The 26,808-nt window shown below is 25.6% G+C and overlaps 1 protein-coding gene across 1 annotated transcript; it reads left to right on the top strand.

Moving 5' to 3' along the window:
- The first annotated feature begins 2,413 nt into the window (after positions 1–2,413).
- On the top strand, positions 2,414–26,808 carry LOC145828564 (solute carrier family 13 member 2-like). The gene is made up of 12 exons (XM_082936319.1): positions 2,414–2,506; positions 3,409–3,674; positions 4,452–4,593; positions 5,371–5,481; positions 5,795–5,964; positions 9,416–9,538; positions 10,877–10,948; positions 12,456–12,685; positions 19,926–20,032; positions 21,516–21,677; positions 25,857–25,994; positions 26,659–26,808. The coding sequence occupies exons 2-12, from the start codon at positions 3,439–3,441 to the stop codon at positions 26,806–26,808; spliced, it is 1,641 nt and encodes a 546-aa protein (XP_082792445.1). The 5' UTR covers positions 2,414–2,506; positions 3,409–3,438.

The following is a 26,808-nucleotide window of genomic DNA, read 5'->3' as shown; positions in this document are numbered from 1 at the left end:
AGCAACTGGTGAACTAAAAATAAATTTTAAAAGTACTTGGACTAGGTAAGTTATTTATAAAACTAATGTAAATTAAGTAAATGCGAATATTTTCTTTTTTGTACAAAAGTAATACACAGTAATGAACTAAAGTTTGATTCCTTTGAAACTTAGGCGTTTTGTTTAGCATGTAATTTAGACCTAAGTTTTAACTACATCTAAGTTTTAATAATAGATATCTCAACTACGTATTATATTTAAAAGATCACAACAAAAACACATAAGGTAGAAATTTTTCTTTTTTGATTTTGAGTCGTTTTGATTGATTTACATAAGTTTTCCTGTGCTCTATAAATTAGTTCTTATGCATACTAAGGTTTTTATAAATACGGTGACATTTGAGTTTTACAGCTATTTTTTAAGTAGTAAACCCCCAAACACACCCTGTGTAAAGTTTAAGATGATTTGAAGAAACTTCCATCTTTGCGAAATTTGATTTTCCATAACCCACCACACTGCAAAGTGTATGGGACCAGAAAAATTCGACCTTAGAGTTTTTAGTTGTATTTTTTTCACATGTCACAACTTATCACGATTTAAGAAAACTTAAAGAAAGTTTAATGGTGACACTTCTTGAGTTTTTGAACAAAAAAGTTTTTAGTTGAAATATTTCAAATTCTAAAATCTCCGATTCGGTTTTGATCATCAGTCTGACTTTTTTGCTCTGAAGAGTGGCAAAGAAAGCTTATGATGTATGTCGTTTTCAATTCACAGTTTTAGTTTTAATTATATATACAACTTAAAGCCGTGAAGATGCTATGAATTAAAATAATAATTATATTAATTGTATACATATAAGTTTAAAAAACGCACTCTAGCTTTTAAGGCAACTGCAGTTAAACCTGAAAACTTTTTCTGAAGTATTTAAATCGGAGTTGCCCTAAAAACCTTGAATCCAGGAAAAACCTGGAGTTTAAAATTTGTAAAAAACCTGGAACTTTGAACCAAAATCACTAAAAAATCTGGAATTTTGAACAATAATCACTAAAAACCCTAGAATTGTGAACAACTTTTACATATTCAATAGAAACATTTCGATTTGAAAGAAAAAATCTATCGTATAGATAAAAACTTTTTGTCATCATCAAATCAAAAAAAAAAAACACATTTAAAAAGCTTTACGATATCTTTTTAAAGTCGTTATACTATTAAAAACAGTTTTTTACCTTGAAATTAATTTTAAACTTAAAATAGACCCTAAAACGTGTAATTTTAATAACCTTGAAGAAATTTTGAAAACCTTGAGAAATTTTGCCAAAAATGCTTGGTAATCCTGTTTAATAAACCCAGACTGATTTAAGCTAGGCTTTAGTCACTTAGAATAATTTTCATTTACCTTAAAAGAGTGTAAGCCCTAATCCTCTTAAATTTGAATAGCAATTTAAATATATTATTATACATTTAAGCTTTATTATATAGAACAACGCTGTACTTTCAATGTCTTGCTTTGTAATAAAAGCATACAAAATATATTTTATTAAGATTAAGAACATATAATGAAACAGTATTAATGGCCTGAGTTTGTTTCAAAATTCTTTCTAAGGGTTAAAAACAGCACAAAAAAATAAACTTTCTTTATTTACATATTCTATGGTTACCACTCAGGAAAAACGAGCTTTTATAAAATAGTGAAAAAAAAAGTATAAAAAATAAGCTACTTATTTCTATGGTTAAAACTAATACAATTTTTAAGTATTTTTTTCTTGACTATTATGTAAAAATAATTTTAGTTTAGTTTGAATGCTGAATCGATTTAGTATTTAATAAAAATTATATTTTTTAAAATTGCTATCCACTTATACATTCTCAGACTTGTCTTAAAATTTCTAAAAAATAGGCTGGCTCATACATACTAGTTTGAAGCTTTTTTTGAAAGATTCAGGCTGTTTTATTATTTTTACTTAAATGAGATTAATAAAACAAAATTTCAAATGATTAATTATTAGGAGTTTGAAAAAAAACATGCTTTTGTCTTTCTTTAGTTAATATAGCATTACTATTTTGTCTTAGGGTTGCTACATAGTATTTAACGTATTAAGTTTTTAAAATAGTAAATAATTTATTAAGACTTAAGTACGTTTGTCAAAGTAAATTTTAGTTCAAAAATATGTAAAATGTAAAAAAGCTTTCTGTATATAGATAAAAATCATTTTAATTAATTAAGTGAATAAAACTAAAATCTTAAAGTTATTAAAAAGTGACTAAAACTAAAAATGCGGCCCGCGAAGATTTTGAAACTTGATATTTGGCCCACGAGCACCAATTGCCTGCCGACCCCTAACTTAGAACGATATCTGTAATTAATTTAATTTATAAAGTAAATATTTTAGCTAGTTAACTCAAATTTTAAAAGACAATGACTTCGAGTGCTAGTACATGGCAAAAGGTTTGGGCTTATAGATCTACTTGGTGGATAATACTGCCTCCTATTCTACTTCTACCTATTCCACTTGTCTTCCAAGATTCTGTTAGTAGATTGTTTATTTTGAACTCTTTGTTAAAACAAAATATTTTTAATAATAACATGTTGTAACAAGTAATTCATAATAACTTTCAGGTTATTTGGTTTGATAAACTAAATAAAAGATGTAAATACAAAAGTATTTTTTTTCAATAGTTGCACCATACTTTTAAATAATAGAATTTTTTTTAATTAAAAACTAACACTTTTACAAATTGAATAAAAATAGCTTCGGTTTTTGTTTTATGTATTTGCTTTCATTGTACTTATAGTTTTGTTTTTTTAAGTAAAGTACATTTTAGAAACTTAGTGTTGTAACTGTGGGAATAGACCTAATCTTAAGTAGGAATATTAGTTTTTTAAGTAGTTAAAAAAAACAGATCATAAGTAGATATAAAACGATGTTAAACTTTCTAAAGTAATCGAATTTAGTAAAAAATTTCTATTAGTTTATACAATAACTTAACTTACTAATTTTAGTCTGTTTGAATAAAAATATTTTTCATAACATTAAAGACTTTTTTGTTGTTCTTTTATATAAGTTTTTTGGTAGTTAATTTCTATACTCTTTGATTTTTATATAATTTTTAAACTTCAAAAAACAAAGTTAAAACATCATAAAACTATATCACAGAAAACTATATTGTAAATATAAAACCTATAAAAAACTCAAAGTAGGAGTATAATTTTATGTTTTGTATGGTAAACGTTATATTTATTATAAGTTTTATAAAATACTTAACTTGAAAAATGTTTTTCTGGAAAGTGGCCAAAATTCGAATTAAATAAATACTTATCGAAAACTATGACTACATCTATGTAAACTGTTTTAATTTGAATCAATAACTACTAAACATTTTTTATTAATAAAGAAGTTTTCCATTATTATTTTTTATTACTTTTTCAAGGTATCAGCCTGTGGATATACTATCTTGCTGATGGCTATTTATTGGATTAGTGAGGCAGTTCCTTTAGCTGTAACAGCTTTTCTTCCTCTGATTATATTTCCTGTAAGTGGTATTATGTCAGCTGAAGCCGTTTCCTCAGTTTACTTTAAAGATACAACTTTTTTGTTTATTGGAGGGTTGTTAGTTGCAATCAGTGTTGAAACTTCTGGCTTACACAAAAGAATTGCACTTAGAGTACTACTATTTGTTGGACCTAAACCACATTGGTACATAATTTTTTTATATGCTTAACTAAACTTGATGAAAGCTTAACTGTGCTAGTAAACTTGTCTTCTATAGTATTTTGATAAATTTTTGTTGTTATATTGTTTATCGAACAAAAAATATTGTTCAAAACATTTAGCTCTAGGATCTGGTGTACCAAAAATAACCTCCCGGTTATAGAGTCCCACAGCACTTGGGTACCATTTAACGTATTGTCCAAGACTATAAAAACTATTATAAATATATAAGTCGAAACAATAATTAAATACTACACACAAATTTTTGTTTATGTTACGTGTTCAAAGTAAAAAATAAGAATAAGCTACTATTTATATCGAGGTTTAGGGTCACTTTGAGGTGTTATGCAGATTTATCACACTGCCATAATAAATAATTACAACTTTTTTGTACAAAATATAAACATTATACAATAATTATGTACTGGTTATTTGTTTTAAAACTGATATCTAATCCAATCTATAATATTTTAGTGGATATTCTTACAAATAAAAATATTTGACCTTTAAGCTTAAATTACTACAAATTTAAAAAGGTCAGTTTTTTAACATTCTGTCAACTCCATGTTGCATTAGCTCTCGAAATTCTTTAGCAGGTTTTTTGTAAAACGTTGATTAACCAAAAATAACTAGTTTAATTTGACACTATTATTAAAACCGTTATTCTAATTTTAAGTGTTAAACTATATAAAAAAAGAATAATAAAGGTAAAACATTTAAATCAAAAAACTAATAATTTGTAAATAATAATAAAAAATACAGCCTTATGTTTGGATTTATGTTCACAACGTTTTTCTTATCGATGTGGATAAGCAATACAGCTACTACTGCTATGATGCTGCCTATAGTTGAAGCTGTTTTTAAAGAACTTCAGTCAAGTAATGCTGATGATAATGACTCAGAGGTTTGACAAACTTAAACCATAATTTTGAGTTATAATTTCTTTTTTTATTTATAAAAACTACAAAAGATTTATTTATATTTTTTTACAAGAATAGTAAGATTTATAAAGCAAAGTTCAATTGAAGAAGCATCACGATTTAAATATTTATACTTCAATCAATAGCAATAGCATATAAAAATAAAAATGTTTAAAAATAATAGCTAATAGTTTGTTAATACAAATCCTAACGAGTTAGTTGGAATGTACAATAATAATAATAATTTGCACAATACTTTTCTTTATCCAACTGAAATAAGATTATTGGTGTTAAAAAATTAAAACAGTTCCACGGAGTTCTGTGAAAATATAATCATCTTAATTAAGAAAAGAAGATGAAAAAAATTAATATTTGTATTTGATATAATATAAGCCATAATTAACATTACTATTAAATCTTAATCTACAATAGTTATGGCTTATATTTTAGTAAAAACATATATTCACCTTCTTTATCTTCTAACCTTTTTTGGAGTATTGTTTTTTTAAAGAACTCCGTGGAACTGTGTTAATTAGTATGAGTTAACATCAAACTGATAAAATAATTTCAGTTAGAAAAAGAGAAGTACTATGCAAATGGTTTTCATTATCACATGAAACTTATTTATACTTTTTTAATAATAGTTAACATTTTCGTAACTATGCTTATCTGGTTTAAACCATATATATATTTATTTTTTTTTGCAAAAAGGCTAACTAAAACTAGAAGTGATTTATAGTACTTCTGTTCTATAAATTCAGAAACTTCAAGAAAGTGAAACAAGCTCTACAATAAAGATGCAAATTACTTCCTTTAATGACAATGAAGCTTATGAAAGCGACAAAGAAGAACAAAAAGGCAACGATTTAAAAGTAAAGTTGTTGTTTTAGTAAATATTGTTCGAAAAACACTGTTTAAGTTTGAAAAATCACACAAAGTTATTATTAAACATCTTTATTTACTACATTTCCAATTACCTGAACAAAAATAAATATTGAAATAATCCTTTTCATATTCAATTTACGTTCATGTGGAACATGTTTTCTTAAATACTAATAACTTATCAGGAAATTAAACATACGTTCTATCAACATAAAACAAACATATTTACACCAGATAAAGAGTTTTTAAACATTCTAAGTATTTCTAATTTACAAACTTTTTATCATTCAATTTAAAATTCAGGAAGTCAGTGTTGAAATAGCTGATACTAAAAAATCTGGCGAACAAAAATTACGCCTTAATGAGTTTGTTAAAGGTATATCTATCAGTATTCCCTACTCATCAAGCATCGGTGGAACAGTTACGTTGACCGGCACAGCACCAAACCTCGTACTTGCTGGACAGTTCGAAACGTAAGTTTTACATCTAGACCAGAGTTTTATAGGCTTTTATGGCTAGTAAACTTAAAGGTCAGTCTGATTTGAATAATGCTGAGTATGCAAAAAAAAATTTTTTTTCATGTTGTTTTTAATATCAATTTTTATATTGTTTATTGAATAATAGAAAAAAAGCGCTCAAAAAGTTTGGTCTAAAGACCTTGTGTACGAAAAAAACCTTTCGGTCATCGAGTCGTACACCACATGATTTTACAATTTCTTACGAGAAATCTGAATTTTCAAGTCTTAATATATAAAACAACCAACAAAATTAAAAAATAGAAAAGTAAATTAAACGAAAACTAATAAAGAAATGTGCTTGTTTAATTAGGTTTTAATCATAATGTACTCAAAAACTAGTTTATTACGATAAAAATGAAAATACAGTCTAAGCTTAAAACTTAAAAGAATAAACATAGAAGTAGAGAAAATTTCTACAATTAAAAAAAAACCTAAACTTAATTTTCAAAACAAAATAAACAAAACTAATAGAAAATATTAAAATACTTGAAAAGTAGGTTATAACTTTTTTAACGAAGGCTTGTAACCCTAACAGTCTATCTTAAAGTATCACTTTTATATATAGAGCCAAGTTACTTTTTACAGAATTAAATACAAGAGCTACAGAGTAACAGTAGTTCAATCTTTAATCAACAATCTATAAACATTATGTACGAAAACAGCTTAATAATAATTTATAAATAATGTGTAGAAAATAAGTGCAAAAACAGCTTAATAACAATTTATTAATAATTTATAAAGCTTAGTGCAAAAAGAGCTTATAATTCACAACTCAATAAGATAAACATTAACCGCCAACACACAAAAATGGCCCATAACTAAAATACAATTTGATAATAAAGGGCGAATTTGTTACAGGTAAAATTGTAATAACCTGAACTACTTTTACGTTGAAGTTTATCAATATTTTATAAAAAAAAGTTTAATTTTGTTTTTAAATAATTGGTTGAAATACTTTCTAAAACACTTTTGTTTATTTATTCAAATATAAACTTACATAAGTATTTCAACGAATTGTTACAAAATTAAAAGTTAAACTTTTAGCATAAAATACTGATAAAATTCAACTAATTTTTATTATTTTTTAAAAAAGTGAATTTAACCACAAACTCAATTTAACTTTTATAAATAATAATATAAAAGTATGTACTGTAATTTTTTTACACTAGGCACTAAATGCGAAAAAAAAAGAAACAATAACAATGAATAATAATAACAAGAAAAACTTTTCTTCTATTAATTTTTTGTTCTTTTTGAACACCATTCTAAGCGCAAAAATATAACTATAAAGAAGCAAATAATATTTGCAAACATAAAAAAAGAAAAATATTTTTAGGTTTCCTGAGAAAATTAGATTAATTTGTTTTAAGTTAACTTGAGACAGTAATCTTAGCTTACCATCTATTTATATGCTTAACTCTCTGTTAAAAAGTACATTTATTAATTAATTTTTATATGGGCATGCTAGAGAAATATATACAAAGAAGTTTATAAATATTCTAGAATTAGTTCAAAGTAGTAATCTTAATAAATAATATAAAGAATAGCCAAATAGAAAATGCCGCAGTTTAGACTGAACCACTGTTATTGCAACCAAGCAAATAAACTTTTGAACTAAAGTTTTTGGATATTAGATGACAATTTTTATTAACTCCCTAAACAAAAGCAAATAAACTAGTAGCAATGATAACTTATGACCTTGATAATCACTATTTAATGAATTACTTTCTTTAATTTCATCCTGGAACTTTCCAAAATGACTTAGATTTTTAAACATAACCGTAGCTCAGTCCATAATTTTCTATTTTGGTAAGCTAGAAGTTTGTGACCACTATTGTTGTTGAATCTAGGTAGGAAATAAATTGTTTCTGAATTAGGTAGGAAATAATTATGGATATTTTTAAAACTTTTAAAGTAATCAATAAAGCCAGCTTATAACAATTACTGTTAAATTTAAACATAAAAAGACATAATTCGTATATATACAGACTTTCAAAATTTATTTTTTTATTTTCGGTTTTTAATTTTCTAACACTATCATCACATTTCTTATAACGTAGGCATCTAGGTGCTCTGTTTATAAGAACATTGGAACTATTTATACATTTTTATTTGCTCTTCCCCAGTACAACAAACTATATCTAACATTGCCCTATACCAAAGTTTTATTTTTTGATTAATTTTTAATACTTATGGGTTAGTGATAAAGGTTATAAATAAAAGAAACTAAAAAAAGGCTTTCAAAAATTTTTGCTGATTCAGCACATGTGTAAATCAGACGGACCTTTAAGTATACTCTTCAGCTTTTATAAGTATTGGAAAATATTTGTTGTTAATATTTTTTCATGAACTAAATTTCGAGGGAAACCGAAATAGCGAAAAAAAATCTATGAAGTTCAAATAAAATTCTTTGAAAGCAAAGTTATTATAAATGATCATTTGAAATTGAAAAAAAACCTTCATTACCGGATTTATTAAAAAAATCAATTAATATTTTTAACTAGGTGTTCTTAAAAATCATATATTTATATTAAAAACTAAGTAAAACATTTTAAGGGAAATTGTAGTGTGCTTTTAATAAAACAATAACTTTTAATGACAAAAACATAGCATAAATAATTAAATAATAAATATTAAGACAACCGTATTTGACTTTTCACGTGTTTCTAAATTGAACTAATTTTTATAAATATAAACTAAAAGTTTATAGACTGTTTAGTTATAATGTTTAACTTCATATTTTAAAATTAAATAAACAAAGTGTTCGACTTTAGTGAAGGAGGTACGATAGTTAAAATTGTGTTATAAAAAAGTATTGGTAAACAAAGTTTCGCTCAGAAAGCTCAGTACCAATAAATCTTATTAAAATATAATGTCTGATGATAGAATCTTAGTGTATTTTTTAATGTAATTCAATAAGCGAAAGGTTTTTTCGTGCACCAGGTCCTTGGACCGGACCAAATACTTTGAGTGCTTTTCTTCGTTCAATAAACTTTATTATATATATTATAAAAAACCATATAAATTGTTTTCTACCTTTTCTATAGGTATATTCAAATGATTTGTCAAAGAAAATATATATAAAGTTATGAATTTGTAACATAAGCACTGAAAGCTTATAAAAAATCCTTTTTTAGTTTTGATTTTTTTAAATTTTGACTTATGTGATCGTATTTGTCAAAACGAATTGCTTAATTATTCGAGCGTGAATTAAAACAAACAAGAGTTTATACGCTTTAATACTCAATTTGAATAACAACCATTTGCAGTTTGACAATTTTGCATGGGATAATATAAATATGACTGAATTAAAACATATTAAAAAAATATTCTAATGAAAAATTTAGTTATATCTTTGATACACGAAATATTTCTTTTAACTAAGTATATTTACATAAAACTTCAGTTTGTTTCCTGACTCTGATGTTGCGTTATCATTTGGTAACTGGATAGCATACAACATTGCTGGAGCTTCTGTTTTGCTGGTTCTAGCTTATATTTGGCTATCTGCATTCTATCTTGGTCTAGGGTTTGATTTTTAATGTTTATTTACCATAAAAGTATAAAGTCCTAGAAATTTACCAGTAATACTTTAAATTTAATAATATAAAATATCTAATTTAAATTTGCTTCGACCTATTTGATTATGAATTACTCATTTTAGAGTCAACTAACTTAAACATTAATTCAAAGTGTTTAATTTTTACTTTTTAACGCGGGATTTAATTAACTTAAATAAAAAAAAAATATTTATAGCTTATAAATTAAATATTCGATTTTTAACTCTTGTCTTTAACGCTTTTTTTTTGTAATGGTATAGTATTTCAATTATAAAGTTAGTTGTTTAACACTACTGTTTTGTTTATATATTTTTAAAACTATTTTTTCATTTTTTGCGCATGTTCTTAATAAAAAAATATAATATTAAAGTACTTTATGTTTTCGTAAGTATTCATTTTCATTTAACTTTAAAGTACGTTTGTTTTTATTAAAAAACAATTCTCAAAAAAAAAAAATTATATAAAAGTTCATATCATATATATTTGTTTTTATATAAGTACATTATTCAATGAATATTAGTAAATTAATTCAACTAGTTTTAAAACCATATAAAGCGAAATTGCATATGTAAAAAAATGATAACTAAAGTTCTCCAAACGTTTATAATAAACCAGTTTAGATAGTAAACAATAAATAAACTACATGGAGTCGGCTAAAATTTTTTATACCAAAAATGTTATATTTGATTGTTTTTTATAATTTTGGTTTTAAGTGTTTTAATTAGAGTACATAAGTATTAAATATATTTTATATTTTAAGTTAAGTCTTGGTATCTAAATTTATGTTTGTTTTAATTTCCAACTATGAATTGTAAGTGAAGAATTTTAACAAAACGAAAAATTCTTTATAACAGAACTTTTTGAAAAAACATGTAAAATAATACTAAACTTAACTGTTATATATATTTGCAATTAGTGATGAAGATTATAAATGTATTTTAAACTTGTAATTTACATGCATTGAAATGAAGAATCTTCTTTTAGTTTTCAAAAAAAAAAGAGTATAAAAAAATAAAAACGGGGCGAATAAATTTTTACCTTGTTATATATTAATACAAATTGTCCATACTCAATATTTGTTCAACAGATTTGTTTCACTTTAAAATGTCTGAGTTAATTAAAATTGTTAAAGAAACAGCTATAGCATTTTGTTTGTTAATAGTACTACGATTTTAAAATCTAAATTTTAATTAAGTTATTCTGATAAAATTTTTAGTTTAACTCGGTATTTAAACTTGCAGAAAATTAGGTTTTATAACTTTCTTAAAATATTTTTATAGAAGCTTTAAGAATGCATGTTTATGTAGTGGAGAAAATCCTGAAGACAAAAGGGTGACAAAAATTGTAAAAAGAGAGTATAAAAAATTAGGGAGTATAAGGTCAGTTGTTTTACACTTTTCGTAGGACTTAAAAGTAGAACTTATTAATTAAGATGTTTTAAGCTCAAGTTGTACCGTAATCTTACGTAATGTATTTTTAGATTTTTATTTTATTTTTTCAGAAAAAAAACATTGGTGAAAGTAATTAGAGCCAAAATCTGTACTTTCACGTAGCGTAAGACAAGCTCAAGTTGAAATAAAGTTTTAGTTGTAACTTTTGGTTTTCAGACTACTGCTTTCGGTATATTGAGACCTGGGTTACATTTCAATTAAAACTCGCATTTATCTTTAGCTTTACAGGGTTATTTTATACCTTTAATCAATAATGATTATAAAATAGAATAATGGAGGCTAGATGACTAGCTTATACATGGTTACACCTTCTTTTTTTTTGTTTAAAATACTTTGTTTTTATTGAAACAAATTTTTTAATGTTTTTAACAACATGTGATATACAATATAATCTTTAGATTAGTATATCAAAATGGTATAACCAACTTTGAATAGGAAATCTTAAGTCAAGAAAAAAAAGGTATTGAAATAATTTCTATAAATAGAATTGAGATAAAGTGATATTTATACTACTTGGATCATCAGACCTTAAGGTTTAGGTAGGCTAACACCTAAGTTTTTTATTTATTTGAACTCGTCAGTTAGTCGCAACCAATAAAATTTTCAGTAGTCAATCTATAGACTGAGTTTTTGAATCTGATGAATTTCGCCGATTTTTTTTAAACATATTTAAACCGAGTGTACCAACCGTCTGCCAAATGGACAATGTATTAAACGATGCACTGTAACTAGACAAGAATGACGTCACTGTTCAGTTTTCATACTATAAAACAGTGCTTCAGGGCAAAACATCATAAACTTTCTATATGTTAGCGACTGCAAATTTCTTTGGCTGCAATTAACTGCCAAGTTTAAATAGATTAATAAAATTAGGTATCAGCCTACCTAAATCTTAAGGTCTGATGATCCAAGTAGTATAAATAACACTTTATCTCAATTCTATTTATAATCAATTTATTAATTAATTTGGCTCTCTATTTATATAAATTATTAATTAATTTGGCTCTCTATTTCAAGATTGGGCACTATTACTCATTTGGTTTCCAAATTATACAATTCTATTTATAGAAATCTTTTCAATACCTTTTTTCTTAACTTAAGACTTTCTAATTAAAATCAGTTGTACCATTTTTGATAAACTAATCTAAATATTAGATTGTATATCACATGTTTTCAAATATAATTAAAAATATTTTTCAATAAAAAAGTAGTTTACAGAAATGAAAAAAAGAAGGTGTAACCATGTATAAGCTAGTCATCTAGCCTTTATTAATCTATTTTAAATCATTATTGATTAAAGGTATAGAATAACCTTGTAAAGCTGAAAATAAATGCTAAAAATAATAGTATTAAATTTAATTAAGATAGCTACTTAATTTTTTTTTTACATTATGAAAAAACAAATTGTTTGTAAGTTAATATAAACCTACTTTAGGTGGGGCGAAATGACTGTATTTTGCATGTTTATGTTAGTTGTTTTGCTATGGTTTTTTCGTGAACCTGGATTCATGCCTGGTTATGCAATTATTTTTCCGGAACCTGAGTACGTAAAAGACGGTACAGTTGCTATGACAGTTGCTTTTTTTCTTTTCATTTTACCTGGTAGCAAACCTGAATTTCTTAAGAGCAAACAAGAAATAAAGGATAGCGAAATAGAAATAAAAGGTTGGTGTAAAAATAGGTAATCAAATAAATTTAACTAAAACGTCTATAAAAGTTAATTTTACAACTTTATTACATTCTAAACTATTTAAAGGTTGTAAAACGATATTCTTGTAAAAATTTAACAGATAGTGTAGAATGTGAAAACAAATGTTGCTTTTTGATAAGAAAATAAGTAACATTAATTAATAAATATATATATAAATGTGACTGTATATGAATTAATAAATTCATATACAGTCACATATGGCAGTGCTTCTGAAATGAGGTTCCGCGAAGCCTTTCGAAATTAAAAAAAAAAATTTGAAAGAAAAAAAAAACATAAATCATAAAACTTCGAAAAAAATGGAACACATAAAATGGAAACATATATAATTATAGCATTCATTGATCTGCTTAGTGTGTATCTAGCGGTAGGACTTTTAATAGGTATTCAATATTAATAGGTGTCCTGGTTGCGTAAATTTTTGCAAATTTTTTGAATTTCTATTTATAGTGACGTCATAAAAATACTGGTGTTATCACTAAAGCAAACAATGTAGCAGCAATTAAAACAAATTCTAAATGTTTACACAATAAAACTAATTAAAAAATCTTTATCAGAAACTTATTTCTGGTATATTATATTGTTTCAAATGCTGTAAAAATGTTTAAAAAGATGTCTATTAGCTTGATTAAAAATTTAATATGTATAAATGCTTATTTTTTACTTAAAAAATGCTACTATAGTTTAAAAAAAAATCTGGCCAGACCTATAAAATTTTAACAGAAATTGAATTTTAAATAGTTTTTATAGACTTACATATTATAAAATGATGCTCTAATTTTAAAAAGTTGTGGCCAGGTCTTTAAAATTTTAACAAAAATTGAATTTGAAATAATTTTTTAATTTTACATGATAAAAATGTTTAAATATCTATGTGTTAGCCAAGTTTTAAAGTTTATTAATTAAGTATTAAATGCTTTTTCTGTTTAATTATTATAACTCAATGATATTTTTTTTAATATTCATTTATAAAAAAACACCTAAAGAAAATGACAAAAAACTTTTAATATTCTAAAAATCATATTAATTTTAAATTGATGATTTTAAAATAAAAAATATAAAATAATGGTTTGCTTAATCTAGGTTGTTTTTTTTATGTATTTTTAAAAAATGCATAGAGTTCAACTTCTCTGACGAAATATACAACCACCTTGATCTTTTGTTTATAAAGTTTCAACATTATTTTCCTTGAGATGTTCGCATCGGAATTTTGTGGACTTTGAATCCTTTTATGTGTGATATTGCTTCAGAAGAAGTGAATATTTCTACAGACACAGAAAACGAATTGCTGCAACTATCTGAATATAGCAATTTAAAATTGAGTTTACAAAGGAAAAGAGATTTTAGAATTTTGGATATGTGCAATTTCAGAGTACCCCGTCTTAGCAAATCGTGCAGTAAAATTTATTTTACCATTCACCACCACTTATCTTTGCGAGTCCGACTTTTCGCATATAACAAACATTAAAACGAAGCAAAGAAACTGTATGCTGACTCCAACCTTATCTGCCTGTCTCCGTCTCAGTCTATCTAAAATCCAGCCGCGCATTGACATGCTTGTTGCTAAGAGACAAGTTCAAGTTTCGCACTAAATGTTTTTTATTTATTTTTCGTTAGGCATCTTGCCCGTTTATTACAGTAATCTGTGAATTCGATTAGGTTCATGTTCATTTCGTAATTATTTGTAGCTCTCATTTGGTTTTTATTATCCAAGGAAAGATTTTTATGACGTTGCGATTAATCATTTTTGTTTTCTTTAATTTATTATAGAATCATAGAATACCTATTGCCTCTGGCGCACTTTGAGTTTGACTCGACTTAATACTATTACAATTGGTACTATTTCTAACAATGATATAGTTTTACTAAAAAAATCGTTTTTCGCTGAAATTCTTTTGTTTTTTGCAGGAAATATTATATTAAACATTTTATGTAAAATTAAATTATGGGTTCCGCGGAAAAGTTGAACTTTGAAAAAGGGTTCCGCCGCTAGAAAAAAGTTCAGAAGCACTGGCATATGGTACATAAATACTTTAAAAAACATGCGTATAACAGTTTTTAACATAGTTTTAAATTTTTAGCGGAAACATAGACTTTAAAGTCATAAGTTCTATTTTTGGTTTTCTAAAAATACTGAACTAATCTGAGTTGCCTAAGTAGCTTGGGTTTTAAAGTTTTAAGTTATTTTAACCGAATTATGTTAAAGTTTGAATTTGTTTTTATCTATTATAAATGTATTCTTTTTTAATTTAGCATTTAAATGTTAATTTTAGTTTGATATTCCCAAATGAAAAATATATTTTTGTTGTTTTTTATGCAATTTAGTAGAATATTTTCTAGTTTTGGTAATAATAGCTATATTTAAAATAACTATATTTTCATTCTATGCTTACATTAGCTTTTAAAATGATACTTAAACTTGTGTACTGTTGTACATGTAGTTTATTAAACAAAAAATTGCTCAATAATTTTTGGTTCAAGGACCTGGGTACACAAAAAGACCTCTCGGTTATTGAGTTGCATACCCAACTATAATCTAAATTATAATAAGCTAAAACAGGAAAAAAATCTTAACAGTTTAAATAAACCACTAAAACGTAAAACTCTATGAAAAATTGAGACTAATAAACTTTACCACATTTAATATTTTCCTAGACAAAAATATCCAAAATATTAAAAAAAAAAATTTTTTATAATAGTGTCTAACTTTGAACACTTATAAAATATATATTGAACTTTACTTTATGAAATTTTTTTTAATTTAAAATAAATTTATAATTTTAGCAAATAGTTTAACCTTTTATACATTTTATATGATTTAAAAAACAGAATAAAAAAATAAATTATAAGTTTTAAAAAGTATGTTCAAGAATTTGAAACTATGAACTTATTTTAATTAAAAATAACTAAGTAGTAATAAAATAAAGCTATAACATAAAAAACAAAATAAGCTGCAATATTAAATAAATTATATTAAGATAAGGCTGCATCAAAAAAAAACTATGCTTAAACTAAATAAAAAGAATAAAATAAGTATACCCTTTTAATTAAAACTGTTATTTTTTACAAATTTGAATAAATATCTAAAGATAAGAGTGTAACCAAACCAAAATAATAATGTAAACAAGCACAAAAACATTAGAATAATAAAACAGTTTTTTTTTGTAAAAATTTAAATAAAAAACAACAATTATTATTGAAAGAAGTCAACCTAATACTAATTTCAAATGTTATAAGTAGTTTCAGCTTAAGGTTAAAATATTTAATTTATTTTTTTTGCAAAAAATATAGATTAATAAGTTTATTTACACAGATAAAATGTAGACTATTTAATTAAATTCTTTACTAATACACTAATAAAGTATAAACAAAAAAAAAACATATTACAACTTTTTACCAACTAGACTTGACCAATGCTATTGAAACCCAATTAATATAATAAAAATGTATAGTAACCTACCTAGATGAAAAATTAATACTACTATTCTGTTTATAAAAAAAAAATCCTGTTCATATTATGTAAACTCGATTTTATTAGTTGATCATTTAATAAATTATCCTTCAGTTCAACCCGGAACCTTCATAGATGGCTCTGGTCTTTTAAACTAACAGGTAGGTCTGTCCAAAGCTTACTACCTTGGTAAGCCAGTGATTTATGACCATTATTGCTTTTAAATCTTGGTAGGAAAAAAATTGTTTTTGAGGACCTTGTTGAATGGCTATACATTTTAGTTATACTTTTAAAATAACACTTAAAATTTACTGGTAAAAAACTATTTACAAATTCGAACATAAAATCTCCCACCTCATACTTGATTAATTTTCAACATATAATATTTTTTTGTTATTTTCAAGCTACTTACACTCTCGTTGTACATTTTACAGTGAATGCACTTGAGTGCTTTATTTATGAGTACATTGATTTCAATAACTCTTTTTTTTTAGTTCTGCTCCAGCAAAACAGACCGTACCTTATATGGCTCATAAAAAGTGAATTAAAAATTAAGTATAAAGATTTTTAATTTGACAAGTACCTTGTTTGAAAAAAACACCAATTGCCTTTAATAATTTACTTTTTACAATTTCAATGTGTTCTGCCCAACTTAAATTATTATCTATCACTACTCCTTAGTACTTGTAACTTTTTACCAGTTTTGACTTCAAATTATATTTTTTCCAAAAAGTTGTTTTAACTGGATGAAATAGTATACTTCTAGTTTTATATATTTTAATTTTATTTTATTTTCTTTAAGCCAGTTCGAGACTTTTTGAAGTTCAAAGTTAAGGTTGTCACTGTCTTGTAAATATGTGTTTTTATTAAATGTTCTATACAGTAAGGTATCTTCTGCAAAATTTGGTACTTTTAAGCTAGTATTGTTTTGTAGGTCATGTGTATAAGAAATAAAAGAGGTAAACTTTAAACTTGTAGAGAAACTTCAAAGACGCATTTTTAATTAATGCACTCACGCACATGAGAATTTTGCATAGAATTTTTTTTCAAAAATGTGCTGAGCTGCAAAGAAGTGTTTTGGGCAAAATGGTCTAAATCTAAATTAAAGTTTTTTTAATAATATTACGTCATAAACTAAATTAAAACATTTTAGATAGTTTTTTTTTCTTTGGTGGAAACAACTGTGTCAATGCCCCACCCAACGATTAGCCAATGGTATAGATACATCATTACAGTTGTATAGTCTATTAGCTTAAAATTAGTAAAAAGAATGACTATTTTAATGGAACCACCTATATTTAGACTTTTACGATTTTGTCTATTTTCACAACTAGTTAATAAGCCTGAGGATAGTTGCCAAATTTATTAAAAAGAAACTTATGATATGTTTGAGAATTTCATGTCAGGCAAGAAATTCTCATTTTACTGAAATTTGATTGAGTTGCTTTGCAAATGCACAACTTGCAGAGAAGAATTCACAGTTTACCACAGAAGAATTAAAACCAGGGGGAGGCAAATTACTCTGTTGGGAATGGAAACTAATATTTGACGTTGGGGCAGTAGAGGGATTTTGAGTGGAACCAAACTCTTTTGACTTGAAAATTAAATAAGCAGAAGACATTTTGAAGGGACTGACAATGTTTTTAGCAGAAGTAAGCATATTGTGACTTGTACTATTCTTTTTGGGTATGCTTATAGATGTTGTTGCTTTTGTTGAATTTAGTTTTTGCTGACTTGACCTAAAGGGAGTCTGAGTAAAATTAGACTTGCTGCTTTGCTGTAATACATTACTTCTTTGTTGGTTGTATTTTCTTGAGAACTTATTGGATCTCTGACAGTTTTGTTTAGACCTTAACTGCGTCTGCCCATTACTGATTTGTTGAACTGGAAGTTCACCACCATTTATTTGGGGTGAGAGTTGCTGATTTTGATACTTAAAACACCTGTCAAAGAAATTTTTAGAATACCTTTACTCATAATCGATCTGTTGGACCTGCAGTATATTTCTTCTTTGATATGAATGTTGATTTTGTTTATTTAAACCTCTGCTAAAGAAATTTCTAGAATGTCTTTGCTCATAATAAACCTGTTGGACTGGTAGTTTTTTGTACTTTGGTATGACAATTGTGTATTTTGCTTTTGGTTCTTGAAAATGAGTTTTTAGGTCCTTGTCCATAACTAACTTTTTGGTCTGGCAGTTTATTTCTTTTTTGATAAGACAACTGTTGTTTTTGTTTTTTGAAGCAGCCGCCTTGTCTTGCACATTGTTTTGATCATGTCTCAGTCACATGTTAAAATCACATATCTTCTAAATTCTTCAAAACCTAGTGATAGGCTGCTAGATTTCTGGTTTTTTAAGTGTTCTGGTATGGTGAGGTGCGAAAGCAGAAGTTTCTGCAATATTTTCTTATTTTTTAAATCAGCAAACCACTTTCTGACTTTAACGTTGAGGTCCTGGCCACTCACATGGTGGAGTTATTTTTCTGGTTGTAACACCTATGGCAAAACTCCACCTTTTTCAATTGGGAATGTCTTTAAACTTGTAAAATTTCTATTTTAACAGTCAGTACATAAGGTATAGGCCCACATGTCTTTGTTAGCCCAAAACTTCCGAACTATCCAGTATTTTTCAGCTTATTTAAAAATGCAGTGATCAACTAAACGTTTCTCAAAGTATAAAAATTGTTGTTTTAGATCTTCAATATCAATGGTAAATCTTTCTGACAATTTTAATCTTCTATCTTCAAAGTTTACGCTCTGTACACCTTGCTGGTTTGTCATCATGGCACTATTGATATTTCCTGAGTTAGAAGGTTCTAAAACTTTTTTTTTCCTGAGTTAGCTAGAAGGTGCAATGTCTAAGTCCGGTCACCTATTGTAACCGTATGGCCTGCCTTAAGAGGATTCTTTTATATATAGAGCTAAGTTACTTTTTATACAATTAAATACAAGAGCTACAGAGTTATAGGTAGTTTAATCTTTTTTATTTATACTAATAAAATCAATAAAGAAATTTTCAGATACATGATAGCACTATGAAATTTAGTGTAAAAAAAAGTTAGCTCACATCAACAATTTATTAACAAAAAATACATTAACCGCCAACATAAAAAAATGGCCGAAAGCTAAAATCAAGTTCAATGACAAAGGGCGAATATGTTACAATAGTACCTAAATTGTTTCTAGAGGGATACATCATTATCAAATTTCAAAATATAATTAAATTAAATTATTTTCTTTATATTTTTTTACTTGACCAAAATTGGTCAGAAATAGTTATAAATTCTTAAAAACTGTAAGTAAGTTTTTAAAATAAATATAAAAAATACTTTGCAAATAATGAATTAAACTTTAAAGTTTAAATAAAAAATTTAATGAAAACCATTTGTTCTCGATTTTTTCAAAGGTGTTTATTATATTCTGTTAAATACAGAAGAAACTTTTTGTGCAACTCAAACAATTTTATGCATATTTTTTACTACTAAACTTATTCTTGTTGTAATTTCAACTTGTAAACAACGAACTAAAAATAGTTAAAACTTATCAAAATTAGTCTTTTTTAACAAGTATAGAAAATCAGTGTTGCTAGTGTAAAAAATAACAACATTTGCTAATGAAAAACTATGTTTAAGTAAAAATATTTTTAATTTACAAACAATAACATAAAAAATGAAAAATATCTTTGTTGTTAGAAAAATTACACAACAACTAACATATTAAACTTTTTATGCAATAAGGAAATTTAGCGAAACCAGTACCAGCAATATTAACATGGAACACAGTTCAACATAAATTTCCATGGGACATTTTGTTTTTAATTGCTGGTGGATTTGCACTTGCTGAAGGTAGTGAGGTCAGAATTGTTTATATTTTTGAGAGTCCTATTGAAATTCTAGGTGTTTCCCAATATTTGCTGAGTCAGCATAAAAAACGTATCAAAATTTTGTTTATAAAGGGTTAGGGTTAAGGGTATAAATTGAAAAAAAAAAAGCTGATTCAGCAAATAATAGGGGAATTACGTTTCACTTAAAATCGGACCCGGCGTTTTCTTTAATAAATAAAAAAGCTGAATTTATAAATTAGTTTGTTTTTTATATAAGCAACTATTCTATTTCTGTTATGTCTTATAAGTACTTTTTTTCTAAAAAAATCTAATTTTTAACTTTACGGGTATTATAGAATCTCTAAGGCTCGGCAGGCGTTTGATGGTCGCTGAAAGAACTTCAAAATAAGCAGAAAAAAATAATTTTTCGAGGTTTACAGGTGTTATTTTAGTTACAACGTGAATTTTTGTTTACTCAAAACTATAAACCTCAGTCTATCTACGCTATATTTTTAAAATTTCTTTCAAAAGCATCAAAAACTAGTTTGGCTAATTGGCAAAATCTAATTGGTTAATTAACTTTATCTTTGTATAAAGTTTATAAAGATTTTGTTTTTATAATTTAAAGCTTTTTGTCACTTTTATATAGTACTTATATAACCTAAACATATAAAAACAACACTGTTAAAAATTAAATTCAATTACTATCTACTATTGCTTATTTTTTTAATGACAGTTAACTCTATGCATTTAAAAAAAATATTTAATAAATTACAAAAAATTTTCAAAAGTTTTAAAAAAACAAGTACAATACTCGATACATATTTTCTTATAAAACAGTTATAACTTGATTAATATCGAGACTTAAGTTAATTTTTTTTGTAACTGTTAAAAAAAAAGGGTTTGGCAACCTACGGTCCATGACGTATTTTTTAGCTTTAAAATTACGTGTAAAATGTACTTGAGCTTACTTTTAACAATATATTGAAATTTTCTCTCAATTTATTTTTCACACGTAGGATCATTATGATTATTTTATTGCAGTTTGGTTTTTATAGAGCTTTTAAAGTTTTCATATCATATTTTTTTAATTTTACGTCGCCCGCAGACTAGGGAAGTTACCTTTTCTTATTTTATAAAAGAATTACTATTATTTGAATATTTGGTGGTATTTTTTTTTATTGATGTAACTAACTCATACATAATAATATCATTTACGATAAAGTATTTTTATAAAAACAAAAGTACTTTTACTTTAGTATGTATAACAGTTTATAACACCATTGTAAAAACAAGGTGTGATAGTTTGTTCAGGTTTTAGTGCTCAAAAAACAGCTAATTCGGATACATTTTATTTTAGTGTTTTATGTAATATATTTTAATATCAAAATTAATAAGTATGTTTTCTTCTTCCAAAGCTGTAATCAACTAGTCTTGTCACATTAAGGTCTACTTAAAAAAGATGAAAATAAATACGTAAAGTTTTAAATTAAACAAACTAAAAAAAATTCAGGTATCAGGTTTTTCTAAGTGGATGGGTGATCAGCTAACTTTCCTCGACGGTATCGAGCCATGGGCAATATGTCTTGTGGTAACCTTAATTGTATGTATTTTTACTGAATGTTCAAGCAATACGGCAACTGCTTCATTGTTCGTACCTATTCTTGCAGAACTAGTAAGTAAGTTAAAACAAAAACACTGTAATAGTTTTATTAGGTTTACTTAATAACTAACATTGCTAATAACGTTACTAGACAACAAAACATTTTAATAACTTTATTATCATACCTTTTTCAAGGTTTAAATAACATCAAAAAACATAGAAATTATTTACAAATTACTATCGAACTACTAATGGAATAGGTGATATATTAAGCATTAACAATAGCTTATTAAGGTTGTATAGTTTGTATTGTTTATTTTTGTTAAGTTTTATTTAATTCTAGATTTTTTTGCGCTTCACTTCTAATCTTACATATTATATGTATATATATAATAAGGTGACCATTTAAACTCAATCACTTTCTACAGAGCCCACTTTAAGGGCTTTTAAATAATTTTTTAATAAAATGCGATTAAAAAAATTCCAGAACATATGTTTCATAAAGACAAATAAAGATTGTCTTTAATCTTCAGCTGCTTCAATTTAAAATAAAAAGAACTTTAATAAACAGAGATGCAAAAATTATACAAACAAATATAAAACAATATGACGTAAGATTTGAATATTGTACATTACAAATATTCGGTGCAAAAATTGATCTTCAATCTAACTAAACAATTAACTAAAATTCACAAAAATCACATTCAAGCGACTATAAAATACTTTAAAATTTATTTTATTTTAAAAGAAAAAGTTTAACATATACTTAAAATTGCATTTTTCTAATAAATTATATATATATATATATATTGAAATGGCGATTTTAAAAATTCTGGAACAGACAAAGAAGATTGTCTCTAATCTTCAGCCAGTTCAAATTTAAAATAAAAAGCACTTTGGTAAACAAAGATGCAAAAGTTTACAAAAAAACAAAAACAATATGAAGTAAGAATTGAACATTGTACATTACAAATATTCAGTACAAAAATCGATCTACCATTTATTAATCAAACAACCAAAATTAACGAAAACAACAGTTAATTGACTATAAAATACTTCCCATTTCAATAAATTATTTAAAAGCCCTTCAAGTGGGCTCAGTAGAAGGTGTTTAAGTTTGAACATTAGCCTTATTATATATATATATATATATATGTGCTTTGTATTTTGAATTTAACTGGCTGATGATCAAAGCTTTATGAAAAATTAAAGCTTTGTGAAACATATGTTCCAGAATTTTTAAAATCGCCATTTGAATAAATTATTTAAAAGCCCTTCAAGTGGGCTCAGTTGAAAGTGTTTACGTTTAAACATTAACCTTATTTTATATATATATATATATATAATATTACTTATTGAAAAGTAAGATTTTAAAAGATACTGGTACATATGTTTCATAAAACTACAGGCTTAATCATCAGCCAGTTTGATTTAAATTATTTAAAATCCCTTCAAGTTGGCTCAGTAGAAACTGTTCAAGTTTGAATAATAACCTTATTTTATATAATATTATACATATATATATGTTATAGAAATTTAAGTTAGCTTAAAAAAATACGACAACGACTCTGCCTCCATAAATAAAATATGTACTTCAAAAAACTAAAGCTTAATTCAATAACCAAAAATTAAAGCAAAATAAAAGTAATAAATAAGAACAAACAATCCAAAACATAGCATAGTTTTACTGTACAAAAAATGTTTCAAAAGAAGCCTAACTAAATTTATTCAAATGTATTTTGTAAGTCACAATACGTATTTTTTTCTTTTGTTTTAAATTTGCCAAAAAATTTTATTTTGCTCTGAAGTTACGCTTTAAGCCTCGAAATAGTTGTAAGCAAACTTAAGAATAGTTCTTTTTTATACACAAATAAAAATAAATAAATATATATACATATATATATAGAATTAAGTTATTTAACTTAATAAATTAAATTTTTCACACTGAGCCCACCTTGAGGGCTTTATTATTAAAAAGGTTTATTTAAAGATGCAAAACTCAAAGGACTCGAGTTTCGTGACTATTCACTCATCAGCTTCAAAACAAGTTTAAAATAAAGCACAAAACAAAATCTTTAATGAAAGTTAAAAATTTTTTGCATAAATAGTTAATGACGTAATTTTGAAACTCACAAAAGTCATGCAAAACGGCTTGTGCAAAAATTAACTTACCAATCGATAATAAACTAGCAAAAATTCATATAACTTCAGTGAGTAACTATATATTACGACAGATAATTGAAAGAGATAAAGATAAAATTAAGATGCAAATTGAAATTTAGGTTATTTTAAGATGAAATTAAAACTTGTTTTAAACTTTAAAAGCGACTTTTTATATGTCTACAAGACGATACAAACTCGCCTCTTTTGTTAAGGCATCTCTTGTCTTTCAGTGCATATACAACGGCTGATGCTTCTTTGAGACACAGCGTACATATTGGGCTATTGCCGTCGGCTATAGGCTGTGCTCTTTTTATAACTTCCCAGGATATTTCGAAGTCAATGCCGCTGCGCTTTAAGCCACAAACATACTTCGAAAGTTCAGTGTCATTTTCATATATGCCGCTTTTAAAAGATTTTTTATGATTGGCATACCTGAATCTAAACTGAGTCGAGCACAAGCCGACATAGAACCTCGTCTCAACGCCAGAGTTAACTGTGGCCCTGTAGACGATGTTCTCTGAACGGCAATTACCCCCTTTCAAATTATATGTACAGCTACTAGCGCAGCCACATTGACTTTGAATTCCTGAGTTTTGATTTAAAATTTTTTAGTTGTGTGCCTTAATGATATTCTCTAAATTTGCCGTACACGAATACCTTATTCGCATATTATGTTTGTTGAAAATTTTTGTTAGCGGATTTTGTTTATTGAAGTTTTTTTTGACTAGATTTATACATTTTCTTCCAATATTAGTTTTTACAGAATTGCTAAAAGGAGGGTTGTACCAGATTACATTTCTTTTTCTTTTGTGTTTTTGATTATTAGGTTGCTGCTCAGGTTTTTCAAATTTAAGTTTGTTGTCGTATCCGCATTTTTTCATTATTTTTTCATATTCATCTTTAGTCTTTAGAAAATTTTCTTCTTTGCTTGATCGTTTATACACATATATATATATATATATATAATAAAGTTATTATTCAAACTTTAACACCTTCGACTGAGCCCCCTTGAAGGACTTTTAAATAATTTATTGAAATGTACAATTTTAAAAATACTGGAACATTTGTTTCATAAAGCTTTAATTTTTCATAAAGCTCTAATTATCAGCCAGTTCAAATTTGAAATAAAAAGCACTTTGGTAAACAAAGATGCAAAAATTTACAAAAAAAACAAAAACAGTATGACGTAATAAATGAACATTGTACATTACAAATATTCAGTACAAAAATCGATCTACCATCTAACTAATCAAACAACTAAAAATATATATAAATAAATATATATATATATATACTGATTTTTTAAGCTAACTTAATTTTTTTTTCTCGATTTCAAGTTTTTCTAAGCTACATAAGTTACTTGTTTTGTTATTTTTTTTTAATTAGGCAGAGTATCTCCTGTTTTGAATTATATTCTTTTTCTGCGTCTTTTAGTTCCCAAATGTAATTTGTTAGCTCAGTGCTATTTATTTTTAGTTTATTCTTAAAATTTGCCTTATGATTCAGGTATCTACTTTTAAATGTTTAGTAGTTAAGCCTACATATAATTTTATTATGTTATCTGTTTTATTGTGGCTTGGTAAACTAGATTGTTTGCTAAGCAGTTATTATCTAATAAGGCATTTTTTTTCCTGTAATTGCAGATTTTTTTTTGCTTTTTGAGGTTTAGGTTGGTCAATACTTTATTATTGTGTATGAGAATCTTTGTATTAAAATTTTCCATGCAACTGTATGATATTTTTATTGTGTTCCTGTTGAAAGTTTGTTGTATGGATGGTTTGTGTCAAAATGTTCTTTTGTTTATTTTTTTAATTTTTACAGTTTTTACTAATACAGAAACTATAAAAAATAATATTATGATTTTTAAACATTAACAAGACTCATAGTCATTGCCGTACACAGAGACACTAAACGTTTAAATTCTTTATCATACAGAAAACTAAATAAATCTAAACAATTAAGCAATAAGAATTAACTCTAATACTTCAGCTTATTTACAGAGGTATAATAACAGAAACTAAACCTTATTGATAAATTTTTTTATAAGTTATGTAGCTAAATATTTCTCACTTTACTAAAAATTAACAGGCTAAAAACTTATGTGTGCATCCTTTATATTTGATGCTTCCACCAGTTTTAGCATCGTCATTGGCTTTCATGTTGCCTGTTGCAACCCCACCAAATGCTATTGCATTTTCGTTTGGTCACCTTAAAGTTATCGACCTCGTTAGTTTCTAGTAATTAAGTGTTATCAGATAGTTTATATCTCTTACATTTTTTTGCTGTATATTTTTCAAACTGATTTAGGTGATTTTATTAGAAAAATCATTTTTTTGTTATAAAAGAGTCTTTAGTTTAACTTATAGTACCTTTTTTATTTTAACTTAGTATAATATAGTTTTAGACTAACTGAAAATGTAATTAATTGAAAAATTATCACTAAAAATATCTGATTTGAATTTGTAAATTTAATACTCAAAAAGAAAAGTTTTACAGTAAATTGACAGTTTAAATGTTGGAGCTGATGGAGTTATTCAAAATAAACTGTTTTAAAACTTTTAATACATTCTGCTTTAAAACTACAATAAATATTTTTTTTATAGAAAAATTATGTTTTTTTAGCATTCTTATTTAATATTTTATTATATAAATCTAAATTGGATAAATCATCAATTTTTACAATGTTTAAAAAATAGCATTTAAAGTTGAAGTTAACGTTTTTTTAATTACACAACTAACTTTAATTTAGAGATTGTAATATTAAACATTGTAATTAGCCTAAAAAGTATCGTACAAAACTCATTTAATAAAAAAGAGTTTAAAGTTTGTCTACTACAGTTTGTGAACTTGAAAACATGGCTTGTAATCTAATTTAGATTTTCTTAATCAGGTGAAAGCAGGCTGGTTAATGAACTTACTAGGAGTTGGAGTCATTTCTTTGTTTATAAACACGTACGGAATAAGCTTTTGGGGTTTGGATGAATTTCCTGCATGGGCTGTAACTGACATCAACCAAACTAGTTGTGAAGTTACACCATGA

This window comes from Thalia democratica, chromosome 2, assembly GCF_965202585.1.
Source record: "Thalia democratica chromosome 2, ktThaDemo2.hap1.1, whole genome shotgun sequence".
Taxonomy (NCBI): Eukaryota; Metazoa; Chordata; class Thaliacea; order Salpida; family Salpidae; genus Thalia; species Thalia democratica.
This window is presented reverse-complemented; position numbering and strand designations above follow the sequence as displayed.